Raw genomic sequence first — 14800 nt, forward strand, 5'->3', positions numbered from 1 at the left:
GTGCAACATCTACTGTTGTGAAGGGCTCAAAAACATCAGAATGCAGAATTGAATTTGGTCAAATCTCTATATTTTTAGTACAATAATTTACACCAAAGAATGTATTTGTAGCTTTTAGCATATTTTAAACGAGCACAGAGGTTTTTTTCATAGAATTTCCTTTCTGTTAGCACAGTGGCGGTAAAAACTTTAAAATCTTAATATAGCCTTTTCCCAAACGTGTGTGTTTCTTTTTAAATGCCAATAATGTTTTTTCATCAAGTTCTGGATGAAGCACACGGGAGGTTTTGGCTGCCGGCTTCACACCAGCTGCTTTTCCTGTAAACTTCCTGCGGTTTTCAGCGTGCAGCTGCCTCAGTCAGCAGTAAAGCATGCTGCTCTGTAATTTGGCAACAAATGGAAAGCCTTTTCTGCCAAGACTCCCGTGTACTGCAATCTGGCTTTAACAGCAATGCTGTGTTTGTAAGTCGGAGCTGCAAAAACATCTTGTGGTCAATTTAGGCAGAAAAACCAATCAAAAGGAGGGGCCTCTGTCAAAAAGGGTTGGTGTCTGGCTGTTGTTGTGTTTTTAGGATTTACGTGGAAATTCCAGGGTTTAGTTCTGTCAGCAGCAGCAAAGGTAGTCACAAAGTAATAAATAAGATGTATTTGTAGAATTGAACATTGTTTTTAATTTTAATGGAGCAGACCCATGATGGGGTTGCATGGTTGCTGGAGCCTATCCCAGCATTGGATGGACAAAGGTGGGGGACACTCTGCCCGTGGTAAATGTGGTATCACAGGGTCTTTTATTGCCAAATGAACTCTGTTTACCCATCACCATTCCATCTGTGTGGTGAATAACAGCCAGTCTCCTTGAAATGCCTTCTGATTTTTTTTCATTCCAATTTTCGTTTTTGACAGATTTTTTTCTCCCTGCTCTCACTTTCTTTAACAAAAATTACAAATACAGTATTTAACAAAGCACACATTTACTTTAACATCTACTTTGGAAATGGGTTCTAACACAAAATTCAACTAAATGCCAGCTGTGAAAACTTTTGCAGTGGCAAACATTTTATGGCAACTACTGCTGCCATTGCCATGGATACGATGTCTTAGAGTGACCGGACCAATCCCTGTCGACTGGTTTCAACATGGCAGCGCCCGTATCAGGAAGCAATGGTGAGGGATTTTGCCTCATTTTGTGAGAGCCAGAGGAAAGGCATGTTCTATGGGTGACGTCACACCGCGATTCGTCCATTGTTCTTACGGTATGTGTTCTGACTGTAGTCAGTCGTAAAAGAAACTGGGAGAAGTCCGTTAGAATGAAAAGACAAATATTCAGATTTGCTTGGAAAGATTTAATCAAAGGTCAATTTTAGAATATTTAATAGAAATGTTCATGCTTACACAACTCCAGATGCATTTATCTAGAATTGTTTAATTGCATAATTAGTAGTAATACATTTGTTGAAATAGATTTTGTTTAAAAGCAAAGGCATCTTTTATCCAACTTTAGTGGTCATTCCTGCAGCATTTACCACACAGAAATCCTGGTTACCCGACATATTTTTTGCTGAACGTGGACGGAGTGGCCTCAGCCTCAGCCTCAGAATTAACATGTTTGAGCGATAAGCAGCAGTCTGTCACATATCAGCGCTGGATTGAGTATTTACAAAAAGGGGGGGGGGGATGGAAATGGAGAGCTGTGTGATAAGCGGGCAGATCCTACAGCCGTGTGAGCTCTTTCCTCCTGACAGTCTCCATGGTAATAACAGTTTCCTCCTGCATTGGATTTAACCTTCATGCCCCGGAGAGCAGCAATTATGAGAACGTACGGATTCTGCAATAAGTCGCTTAAAGAGTTGGGAGTTCTCTGTTGTTTGTTCACACTGTACAATATTGATTTGCATTTTTGCTAAAAAAAATTGCACAGATAATCTGACGTGACTCGGGATTCTAGACAATAAGAATAAAAACCTACATGAATAAAATCCAAAGTAATAAACATATGAAAGAGCTTTAAAACCAGATCATAAATATGTTTATTTAAGGTGATAAATTGATTGTTTAACCACAACAGTAAGTTGGAAATTGCTCCCCTCTGAAGCCAGCCTCCAGTGGTCATCTGAGGAACTACAACTTCCAGAACTTGCTCCACATGCAGGACTGTACAATGGAGGCTTGAAATAAAACAATGTCTAGTGGATCTTTATTTAATAGTTTTTACTGGTCTGTGGTGCAAGACTGCCTTTTGTTATTTGAGAAAATTGACACCTGAGGATACAAATAACAAAACACTTACAGGTAATATTAGCTGGCTAGAACACTAAATTGGTAATTCCATTGACTCTGGGAAATATTATCAATGACTATTACTCAAGCCTGATTGTTTGTTTTCTCATTGTTAATCTAAAGGCAAAGCGTTCCTGTTGTTTTCAAATGGGTGACTCATTAAAGAGATTTGAATTCTTATTTCCTCATAGTTTGTGTTAATGTTCCTATGCGGCACTGCATACCTGAAATGGCACCTCATGGCGGTAGTTAAATACTCATAATCAAAGCTCCTGACATTTCTCTGCTTCCCATCTTGACTCTAGAACATTTATTAAACAAACTGCTCCCAGACATCTGGAACACAGAGCTCCTGTTTCGTCATTTGACTGTGAAAAGTCTGACTTTTTCTATTTCAAACATTTTCATGTTCTTTTTATTGTAGACGGTGTACAGTGTGTCATTTTATTTAAAAATTATTTATTTTCCCATCTAATTGTGGCATCACGTCCAAAATTATACTGTAATTATTATGGGGAAAAACATGAGTAATTAAAAACCTGAGCTAACCAATCCTTGTCCTCAAAATCATCACTCTGCTCAGTTTGCACCTAACCCTTTACTACCGTAGGATGAGGTATTTTGTCAATCAGAATCTGTTATCCCCTGATCCAGGTAATGGACAAATAGTGCAGAGAGTTGGATGGGCAGTTCTGATTTAAGTGCAACACCCCAAGCAGTAAATTCACTAAAAGGCCATGAACAATTCCTGTTTGTGTTGCATCATGAGTTATCTGCAATAACAGAAGCTAGAATGAAATGGTAAAAAAAAACAAAAAAAACAGCTCAGATCTTTCCTGATTCTATGTCTTTGAAATTATCATGACAACTGCAAATTCATCTATTTCGTTACTTGCCAAAGGTGTACCTCAGGACTCATGTTTGGGTTCATTTGACTGAAATATATCGACTATGAATAAAAAAACTTCTATGCAGATGATACTTAATGCCACGTGCACCCATACAGGTGCTGCAGGTTTTTAGGTGGTGCGGCCCCTTGGAGGGTAGTAGACAGGACCGGCTGGATCTTAGAGCGCATCTGTGTCTTGCAGCTCCCTGGAGGCTCGTATGGCCACGTCAAGGGACGTCATAAAAATGGAATGTACAATTTTCAAATGTATAGTTAAGTGTATAGTGAAGTATTGGTAAAGCTAATGTAAATTTCAAGCACTCATGACGTATGAGTATGGTCCCCTTTCGCCACGCTCTAGTCATTAGTAAGGCGTGTGCACTGGTTGCTTACTGATGAAGGAATTTATTTTTTGTGGTTCTCATTTCTCCTAGGCTTTTATCTTATCTTTATTTCATTGAAGGTTTCCTTCAGGTTTACTGTGTGTGGTTCCTTTGAAATTTCAAAGGGGCTTCCTGAACATTGCATATGTAAAGAGGTTGTGATGCTGCAGCTCCAATCTCAACCCCCTGCAGGAGAAAACGGTCTTTGATCTTCTGAGGCCATTTGGTTGTAGGTCTGACTTGGATCATAAATCAATCATCTCTGAGACTGATTTCCATCCCTGGGAATCGCCACAGGCATCTGCTCCCGTGTGGGGAACAAAGGTGTATTGTCTACTGTATGTTAAGAAGATCCGGCCACATGGGGGGGCCACCTAGGGAGCCATTTGGTTGCGGGACCATGTCAGTCTGGGAGGTGACTTCAGACGCGGGAAACGGATGCTGACTCCTAATATGGACTGACAGAAGTAGGCAGGCTCCCTGCCAGCCAATCCGAGCGTCCAGAGGAGGAGTCTAGACGCCATGCTGTGTTACGAAGGAGGAGGCTGAAACCGAGATGTTAAAACAGCTGGACGGAGGAACTTTCGCTGTTCCCAACAGGCTGACACGTTAAGACGTTTGTAATTCGGCGCTGTGTAAGCTCTGAAACTTTGGGAACCCAGATGATCTGTTTTATTTTGTTTTACTCTGTTTTTAGAAATATTGTTAGGGAATAAATTTGTTAAACTTAATCCGGTCGAATCCCGTGGTTTTCTCCTCGACTTTATTGAACATGCAACAAGGAAAGTAATCTCAAAGCGACAGATTATATTTTCCAACACTGACCATGCACAAATGCTGCACACAGGGGATAATTAAGTGCCGTTGGGATGCCCAAAAACTTCAACAGCACTAACATGCAGGGTTTGGGGCAGTGAATAAATAAAGGAAAAATTCATGCAACATGCCTGTATCTCGCCTACTTCACCCTTACTTACCCACTGCAACCTATAGCTTGACAGTAGAAAAAATATGCATAAAAATCTATGCCCTTGGGCAGGGGTCCCCAAATCCAGGCCTCGAGGGCAGGTGTCCTACATGTTTTCCAACCAACATGCCATTGAAGCTCCTTATTGGCTAAACACACCTGATCAAGGTAATTAGCAGCAAATAAGGCAGGATTTCTGGGAAAACCAGCAGGAAGCCAGCCCTCGAGGCCTGGAGTTGGGGACCCCAGCCCTAGGGGTTCACCAACCAATCTACGGCTTTGATATTTTGTGCGGGCCACCTGTCAATAATGTCCAAAGAAAGCTCTGACCTGGAAGTAAAAAAAAATACCATACTGAGGTTCAGTCACTCAAAAGAAAAACAACATAAAACCCCAAAGCAGACCAAATTTTCCAACTGAAACTGTAAAAAGGTGCTTACAGTTGGTTTGAAAATCAGCCCATCCCTTTAACAAAGGCATCCTTTGAGTTCAGTTTTCCTGGTCTCATCAAACCAGAAGAGATCAAGGTGGATGTTGTCTCACTTCCTCTTGTGTTTTTGTTTGTGTGTGTGAGAACAGGAGGAACCTTCCAGGTGACAGGCAGAAAGCCCTGGACATTATGCTGCCCCTGGTGGACGCAGATGAGCAGGTCGCCTCGGACATCTACTGCCTGGTGGGCCGGATCTACAAGGACATGTTCCTGGAGTCTCACTTCACAGACACTCAGAGCAGAGACAGCAGCATGCTCTGGTGAGAACATGAGCAGGGTTTATTTAGAGACCCCCCCCCCCCACACACACACACACACACGTCCAATCACAATTTCAGTGGCAAGAGTCAAAACAAACATTGAGGTTTTACAGAATTCATTGTTCCTCAGTCTGTGTGCCTCTAAGCTGAAAGTTAAAAACAGCTAATGAGAAGAGGAAGAGGGGACTATTTATGTGTTTTTGGGCTTCCGACTTTAGACTGATTTGAATGAAACGGGGAAGAAAAGATAGCCATGACATCCATTAATAATTTCACACAATGCTATCCTCAGTCACTTTTAACAGGAAACAAGTACGATAGATCTACATAAGGACAATGACAAGAATCAATAGATCATTTCAGAAAATACTCATCTCTGTATATTGTTGTCTATTATTAATAAGCACATTAGAGCGCCAGCAACTACATGGTGATAAGGTGTTTGAAAATCTAAGACAAAAGTTGTATTGATTGAAAAAAACAATTGTGTAATTCACTCTAAAATGGAAAGAAATGGTAAACTTCTGTGCTTCAGAAATGTGTTTCTTCTCTCACAATGCGAAGCGGATTACCCACCCGGCGGAGGGATTTCCAGCCCTAAGTCCTTATAGCTTCCCCTTAAAAAATAATTTCAGACCCCACTACAGCTCCAAATGCCCCTACATTAGGAACAATAGAAAGGAGCCAGAAGGGTAGGTGAGGAATTTGGAATCGGCTTCATTCTCATCCTACAGTTTTGAATATTAGCAATAACTTTCCCGCAAAAAGTGTTTTTGACATTTAATGGAAGCAGTCATTTTGAAATGAGCAGGAAAAGCCCTTCTACTGCCCCTAGTGGAATGATGATAAATTACAGGGCAGAAAAAATGGACCAAATTATATCCAATGGGTTTAAAAGGAAGGTTTGGATCATGCCATTGAGCTGGGGGTCTTAAAAATGTGTGCATCAAATATGATATGAATGGTTATATAGAGATAACTGCAAACTACACGATAATAATGTATGTTCTTTCTTTGGCTATAGTTTTTATTTTTATTTTCATGTGACTTTTTTTTCTACATTTTTTTAAACAATTTCTTTAGAGTTGGTCTAAAACCTTGCAGAAAACAGAAGTCCCAGTTGCTCTAAATTCTTTACCGCTTTATCTGTTTCGTGTTTTTTGGCCTTTTTTGTCATAAAACTCAGCAGGTCATTTGAGATTCTTACAAACAAAAACAAAACACTTCCAACTTTCCTGACCTAGATAAGAGCTGTTGGCAGAGATAAACTCCTAATGCTGTCGGCTGCTGACAGCGCAAAATTCAGAATATGACCGGACGTTCTTGATAGTGCAAAACATGGTAACCCGATACTCCGTTCATCGGCCAAGCACTTTATTCAGATCTGCTGACGTAAACTTTGTCATTTACCCTCATATTTATGATTTATCTTTGGTAAATAAATGTGTCATTGTGGAAAACATAGTGTCAGGAAAAGCGTTGAACATAAAGCTGATAAGACATACAGTATCAAGTGGATCAAAGGAGGACAGAGATACTGTACAGTATATGGCTAGATGAACTGCTATGATGATAGCATGGTTTCCTAAGCATTTTAGGGTCTGGAGGGACATGACACCCCAAACCGTCAGCACTCCCAGACTCCCCCCAAAATTCCAGATGCACCCATAGTGGGTCCGGCTAAATCCAGGCCTGCCTAAAGGGTACCTAAAGTTATCAAGAAATAAATCAACAGTTGGTGTTGCAATCATCACAGTAACTAAAGCTGCTTGAAAAAACAATAAATACTAAAACCTCGTTATAAATTGAATTCTAATATTTACAAAAAGGGATTAGAACATGGGAAACTTTTGCCTTAGAGAAGCTTTAAATAATATATATATAGTTTGAAAATGGTTTTTAAAAGCCCCTAAATACCTAAGGTTACAAAGGTGATCAGTTGGTTGTAAATCATTTACCTGAAGTTCACGTAACTGCGGAGACGAGAAGAGTTAAAGGGAACTTTGATAGACAAAAGTAGCCAAAGTCCTTCTCTGTCATTACAGTACAATTTCCTACAGTCCAGTTCCCAAATAAGAAGAACTTTTTCATGGATTTTCAATGAAAACCTCTGAAGATCCTCAATGTTTTCTTACCAGAGTGGTTGAAACAGCAGAAAGTTCACTACGAGGTGTGGAGAAGCACCAATGTTTATGCCTTAGAGCAAACTTTCACACGACGCTGACCTAAGATAACGGGACTTCAACTCATTAGTTGGTGTAGAAATTGCATTTAACACGTTTTCAATCTCTGTTGACTGAATATGCTGCATGGGTAATCAAGCTCCATCTGCTTGTTATTTTCATGCCACAACTTGGCACAGGCCTCCAATATCACGCCTCTCTGCAGAAGAACAGATCGTTCATTAGAAAAATGAAATTTCTTGGGATTTGAGGATACTTGCAGCGTCTCGTTAGCGTTCTGCAGCCCCAGATCAATATCGCCATATTTGTTTTTAAAATCTGTTAAGGATACTGGGGGTTGAAATGACCCATATTGTGGATAGAGATTGTTGAGCCTAATTCTCTTTCCACCCTGCAGGTTTAAGAAGGGCTTTGAGTCGGAACCAACACTACACTCTGGCATCAACTATGCTGTTCTCCTGCTGGCAGCCGGACACCAGTTCGACACATCCTTTGAGCTTCGCAAAGTCGGTGAGTTCCGACCTGAATGTTATGGAAAATCACGTTAGGTCAGGTGTTTCCATCTTGAAAAGTTTTCATTTTAAACTTTGACTTTCATTTAGGCTCATTTGTGGACCTAAAAAACTAAGCGTGAGGTGTTAATGATGTGATCAGCAGGGGTGTTGGTATCATAACCGTTCGGCTTGGAACCTCCGTCCGGGGTCCTGGGACTAGTGCTGATGTCACATTATGCGATTGGTCTGGAAAAACTACGATACTACCTTAGAAGAAGATATTATGAAGTCTGTTGTAAACAAACAGAGCTCCGACATAAACCGAGATTGTCTTCTAAACGTGCCTTTATAATTGTTATGATTATTTTTGAATGCATGTTCCCGTATAGTTTTTTTAATCCGTGCGCCCAGTGCTTTATTATTGGGAGAACGGACCCGGAAGAACAACATTTTTAGCCATGGCTGAACTTATACAGAAATCAAAAGCGGATTGTGGCAAAATCTCTTTATAAAAATGACAAAGAATATTGTCAGACACAATTTATGAGGGAAAATAACTCAAGGTTACAAAAGGGAAAGTGAAATGAAAATTTGTAGAGCCCCAGCAGATCTCTACGCTGAAGTGGAGTTACCGTAGTGTGACGTTACTTTCAGTCGAATGGACCCCAAACGGAAGTTCCAGGCTGAACGGTTATGGTACCTACAGGGGAAGTCCAAAACCAAGATGGAGGAGAAGCTGATCTTTCTTCTCCTGAATTTTAAACTTTCTTTTTCCTTTTTCCATTAAGACGATAGCAAAAAGATCCTTTAATTTTATTTTAGTTTTCATTTTTCCCTCCTCAGACTAATGCAGTACAGTAAGTCGTCAAACTGAAAGCGTCCGTCATTCAGGTGCAGCTCCTGCAGTAGATGGTGAACGTCATCGTTCTCTGAGAATTTATGAATGATCTCACAAGCCCAAAGAAAGGGGCTTGTGAGATTTTGTACAGCTCCCTAAAATAAATAAACCTGATCTCTCGACGTCATCGGTGTCTTTCATGCATTGAATATGAGATATGCAGTCAATGCTTCCATCAGGCGTTGAGGCTTAAAACTTTTGGCAATAACTCCTCCCACACGTGTCCACGACTACATCTTTTGGACAAGCATTGAATTTGATGCTAGTCCAAAAAAAGAGAGGCACCCAACATGAATTTGACGCGCGAATCCCGTTCGGTGTGAATGCAGCAAAAGGTTATCCTAGTAATCTTTGTTACCAACTTGCGTTTTTATGGTAACAAAAGCTAACATAGCAATGTTTGCTGCTGCAGTTGCAACGGTTCTTTCACAACTAATGCTAGAGTCAAGGTAGCAAAGCCTTACATCAACGTTTAATGTTTGTGATGCTACATTAGGCTTCACACCTAATACACACCAAGATCATAAAAGTCTGGGGTATTTCAAAAGAACATGAGGGTAAACAGACTTTGCCCCCAGGATCAATTTAGCATAAATGGAACATGACTGACTTGATTCCTAGCTTTCATAATGGCGCCACTCAACACAGAATACTCTAGAAAACCACAAAAGCACATGGCTTGCAGCAGAGTTTGTGTGTCTGGCCCTAATGTTGGTTGCAATGCAAACAGACACATGCGCTGGATGGGTTGGCAGCCTCTTACCCCTTGTTTTAATACTAAGAGATGTCTAAAGCTGGATTATCGCTTGAGGCATGTGGTGGAGGGGGTATAATCTGGTGGAATGACGTGTTTTGGAAGGTTTTCAGTCAGGGGCGCCACTTCATGAAGACAAATCCTTACAATCTAGTATGCATTCCACACAAGTTCCCACAGAAACACCCTAAATTCTTGTAGAGAGCCGTCCAAGAACAGAGGATGCTTTTGTCTCTGCAAAGGAACCAGTCCTCTAATGTCTTCAGTCCATGTGGTTTATCAAGCTTTAAATTGTCTGGATGATTCTCTGACGGTGGCATGCTGATGAGCTGGTGCAAACAGTTGAACACTGAGAACTTCAATGAGAAACCCTCAAAAATCTTTACATGAATCTTTAAATGCCAGCACAATGCCAGCACAATTCCTGATCATGTTGCCATTTCCTTGAAGTCTGAGGTTTAGTGAAGCTCAGGAATGTTGAACGGAGCAGGCAGTCCTGGGAACCAGCCTTCAGCTCCCACACCAAAGCCGAGCTCTTTACCCCACCACACAGCTTGCCTCCACAGTTTTCCATGTGATCGCGGGCTCTTCAGATTTCTCCAGCTGACACTGACAGGCAGACCAGCTGCTTACCTCAGCACTACGCTGAAGTTTTGTTTTGCTTGTCCTGACGATACCCCAGTCCACGGGAAAACACAAAACCACATGATTTTTCTCGTTTTTCAGGGGTCAAGCTGAGCAGCCTCCTGGGGAAAAAAGGCAGTCTGGACAAGCTGCAGAGTTACTGGGATGTGGGTTTCTTCCTGGGTGCCAGCATACTGGCCTGTGACAACACCAGGGTCATCCACGCGTCTGAGAAACTCTTCAAACTCAAAGCCCCCGTCTGGTGAGCCTACATGTCATGAAACAAAACAAGAATTCCAAAGAGATTTTTCTACTGTAGGGCCAGGCCTTTTAAAAGGATTGCACAAGAGTTTATGAGATTGTAACAGATCCGGCACTACTAAAGGAATGCTGTAAACGGTCGACATCTCCTTGTATAAAAACCTTAATGTTCTAGTTTTTGCTGGCATAGGCCACGCCCCCAACAGCACTTCATGAAGTCAACAAACTTAAAAAAAAAATTAGCTAGTGTGAACAATTAAAAGCGAAAGATTGGATTGTGTTCCCGGATGGATGGTAATCAGGACGAGATTCCTTTAAATGGAGATAAAAAGATTCAGACAAAGAGTTCAAAGGGATGAAGAATGTGGAATGGATGAAAGAAAAATGGATGAGAAGAGAAAATGAAGGAACAGGAACGAGTAGAGGGATAAATGAATAAACACCTACGCAGATGAGAAAAGTTGTGGTGGAAAGTATAGACAGCCAAAGAGGAAAAGGGGAGCAGGGATTTTGGAATAGTTCTATTCTAAGAGTTGGGCAGGCTTCCATATCCTACTTGTTTTCTGCCTCATCTACTGCTTGAAACCTGAATCAGGTGTGCTCAGCCAATCAGAGGCTGCAAGGTCAGATGGGTAAAGGGATGCATAAGAGTGTGTGTAAATGAGAGGAAGAATTCCATGACTGGATTGGGCACACACACAAAAGATACCAAATGTTATCCAATACGGTCCGCTGCATTTCATGGAGACCAGCGGTTGTTGGAAAATCTGCTATTATTCATCTGGCAGACCGACTGGTGATGGGTAAACAGAGTTCATTTGGGGGTAAAATACCATATGGTATTGTTTGTACGGCCAGAAAATGTTAACAAAACCACCAGATAAACATTTTGAGTTTCAGTGAAATTATCAGTACAACAGTATGATAATAAAGCAAAAGCATTACCACAAGCATGAAAAACAGGAATAGTAGACTTCTACTAAACTTTCTTGTCAATGATGCAGCCAGCACTGCCCTGCTCCATTCCAAACTTGGCACAAAAAAATCAACCCAATAAGTCCCCTCCTATGGAAAAGGCTCCAAACTTCTCCGTATCCATGACCATGTGAGATTGGATACATGAAAGTACAGTCATAGGTCAATTGGTTACTTTAAATTGTCCATAGGTGTGAAATGTGAGTGTGCATGGGTGTGTTATTGTGGCCCTGTGACAGACACTGGCGACCTGTCCAGGATGTCTCCTGCCTTCGCCCACGGGTGGCTGGGATAGGCTCTAGCAGCCCCGTGACCCCCAAAGGGGCAAAACCATTTAAGAAGATGAATGAATGAATGAATAAAGTACAGTACTGGCATTTATTCAAAGACGTATTGAGATGGCCTGCACTTGAAGAAGATTGATGTCTGTTGGTCTTAGCGTGTCCTCAAGCCAGGCGTTTTATTTAAACCGGGCATCAATGACAGGTGTTGTGAGCCGACAGGCTTATGTTACAGAACAATGTCCAATAGGATCTTTATGATAAGTTTCAAATGATAGTATATATATATTTATTTGTTTTTTTGATTAAGACCGATCTACTTTTGTTCTCCTTTACTGTTCCAGGTATCTGCGCTCAGTGGTGGAGACCATTTTGATCTACCAGCACTTCAAAAAGCCCTGCTCAGAGCCACCACCCCAGAACAAACAGGAGCTGGTGGACTTTTGGATGGACTTTCTGGTGGAGGCAACCAAAAAAGATGTTTCCGCCGTCCGATTCCCTGCAAGTCACAGTCAAATCCAAATCAGTAGGTTTTGTCTGCATGAAATTGATCTCTCATTGATAATCTATCGACTTTCATGTCTAGGTGTTGATTCTGGAACCGACCAAAGTTTACCAGCCTTCATATTTGTCCATAAATAAAGATGTGGAGGACAATATTGTCTCAATCTGGCATGTTGCTCCCGATGACAAGGTAGGTCATGATGATTTTGTGTGGAAAACCTTTCTGTAAAGGTCTTAGGATTCACACTGACACGTTTCGTCCGTTGGCTTTATGGAAAAATAGACTTTAACTAATGTAAAGGGCTCTTTATGATAAAGAAAAAATGGAAAAAGGTTCATTGTATGAATGCAACAATGTGTGAATGATGAAAGTTTAAGAAATGTCTGGACTAGTGAAGGTACACAAATGATGATCACATGATACTACAAGCGGGTTTATTTCTGTCTCCTTTGTACATAAAACTCCTTTCCTGCAGTGCTTCCCCCAAAATTCTGACGGAGCATTAAAAAGTTGACTGATCTTTTACACAAAATGTAAAAAAAATTATCCAAATGATTAATTACATGTGTTCTCAAAATAACTTTTTGCTTTTTTTGTTAAGCAAAAAACAACTTATAGTCCGTTTTTTATGTAGGAATGAATACTTTTGTTGAAAAAAGTTCTGCCTTTGTCCAGTTTCTTGTGAGTATTGTAAAATGTTTTTTTCTATAATGGTTTAGAATGCAAATTTGTCACAAAAAAAATCATTTGATTTTTAATTGAGTTTTGAATGAAGTTGAATGGTGAATTGAAATGGATTATCCATGACAGTTTTTGGTTGTGGTTCATGTTTGTGCGTGCACAATACACCTCAAGTTTAGTGGTTATTGTGAAACCCTAAAAGTAGGTCAAACTGCTCTACATTCGGCTAAAGAGACGCTCTCTGTGGAACCACAAAACACAGGTTTATCCCCTGAACGTCTAGACCACCTCAGTAATCAGTGCAGCTGTGGTTCAGGGTCTGCTCACATTAAGTATAGCGCAAACTGCGCTGGCGTTTGATGCTCACCATCAGTCGCCTGTAACTCAGACTGAGATGCACAACTGTGGAGCCATGTGATACAAATATTTTAACAGCAATAGTGTACATAAATTCCCTCTCCTCTACCTCCAGTCACTGACAGCAGCACCAGCTGGCTGGTGAGGAAACAAACCCAAAACTATCCTCACGGTTCAAAAAGTGTTTCATTGGTTCACAAGCCCTCTCTTCAAACAAAGAGTTGATATGTGGTCCAAAAGCTTTTTTAATATAGAAAGACAGAGAAAAAACGACTCTACTGTTAAAATAAGGAAATGCATTCTTAGATGTACATCATCACATGCCAGTAGGGCTGCACGATATGAGGAAGACCTGCGATATGTGATATTTGTGATCAATATTGTGATAACAAATAGCAAAACAACCCAAAAAAGCATTCCCATTTCATTCCAACAGTTTAAAAAGTATACCCCAAGTGACCCTCCTTGACACAGATGAACATCCAAGATAAAAGAGCTCCATCTGATTGGGTAACTGGAAGGTGTCCCTCTGATTGGTCAAATGGATAAATGGATTTATTTGATTTGTTAAATACTTCATAAGATTGTTTTAGCTCATTAAGGAAACCATTTATTGCAATTTTCTCCGTCTTTCACGATATGCATATTTCACAGCTTGATGTCGCGATGACGATAAATTTACGATATATTGTGCAGGCCTACATGCCAGTGGTGAGTCCGAGAGACAGGGACTTGGGACTTGGAATTGAGTCAGAATTAAGTCTCACATACAGAGACTTGACTTACAGTTTCATCTCAAGACTTGGGACTTGACTTGAAAATACGGCTAAAGATGCTGGACTTGACTAATAGTTAAAGCTAATAAATTGAGACTTGACTTGAAGTACCAGATAAAGACTTGAGACTTGACTGGAACTTATCACCAAAGACTCAAGACTTAAGTTGATTTCATCACCAAAGTTTTCAAATTTGACTTGAAAATAAATACGAAGACTTTGGAGTTGACTTGAAGTTGAAGAAAGAGACGTGTGAGCATTTCTGGTGTGTGCTGGTCTTAGGTTTTATGTTTTTTAAAGGTTTCCCTTTGTTCATTCTTTTCTTTGAGAATTGTCTTTTAAAGTCCTTCTAAAACCCAACAAGCTCAGGTTTACTGTCACATGGTAAGTTTTCACTTAAATTAAGTGAAAAAAGGAGAGAATATCCAACAAGAACTGGAGCTGGACAAACTGTTGATACTCTGATGGCAGATGTTTACTTCATTTAGATTAAAAATACCATCCAGTTGAGTCTGTTAAAAACTGTAACTTTGAATGGATATTACAAAAAATGTAAACGTGTTTTTTTTTTTTTATCTGTCCTACAGAACAAGGGGATCCACGAGTGGAACTTCAACGCCAAGTCTGTGCGGGGTGTCAGGTCAGGTCCAAACCCCATTAGACTGGTTGTCGGTTCCATTTCCTGTTGGCTCTCCTGGAGCTTGTGTGTTAGCAAAATGCATAAAACTTGAGACAAGTGGGGTGT

General features: G+C 40.6%; 1 protein-coding gene across 3 annotated transcripts in view; it reads left to right on the forward strand.

Annotated features, from left to right (window-relative positions):
• map3k5 (mitogen-activated protein kinase kinase kinase 5) overlaps nucleotides 1-14800 on the forward strand; it is a 100748-nt gene that overhangs the window by 55073 nt on the left and 30875 nt on the right. For all 3 annotated transcript variants that reach the window (XM_078942572.1, XM_078942571.1, XM_023952698.2), the window contains 6 exons: nucleotides 5096-5266; nucleotides 7847-7959; nucleotides 10322-10481; nucleotides 12081-12237; nucleotides 12323-12430; nucleotides 14643-14695. In XM_078942572.1, the coding sequence (XP_078798698.1) occupies nucleotides 5096-5266; nucleotides 7847-7959; nucleotides 10322-10481; nucleotides 12081-12237; nucleotides 12323-12430; nucleotides 14643-14695 (762 nt within the window). The remainder of the gene's footprint in view (nucleotides 1-5095; nucleotides 5267-7846; nucleotides 7960-10321; nucleotides 10482-12080; nucleotides 12238-12322; nucleotides 12431-14642; nucleotides 14696-14800) is intronic.

This window comes from Oryzias latipes, chromosome 24, assembly GCF_053564925.1.
Source record: "Oryzias latipes strain Hd-rR chromosome 24, Olatipes_Hd-rR_3.1".
In the NCBI taxonomy this organism is placed as follows: domain Eukaryota; kingdom Metazoa; phylum Chordata; class Actinopteri; order Beloniformes; family Adrianichthyidae; genus Oryzias; species Oryzias latipes.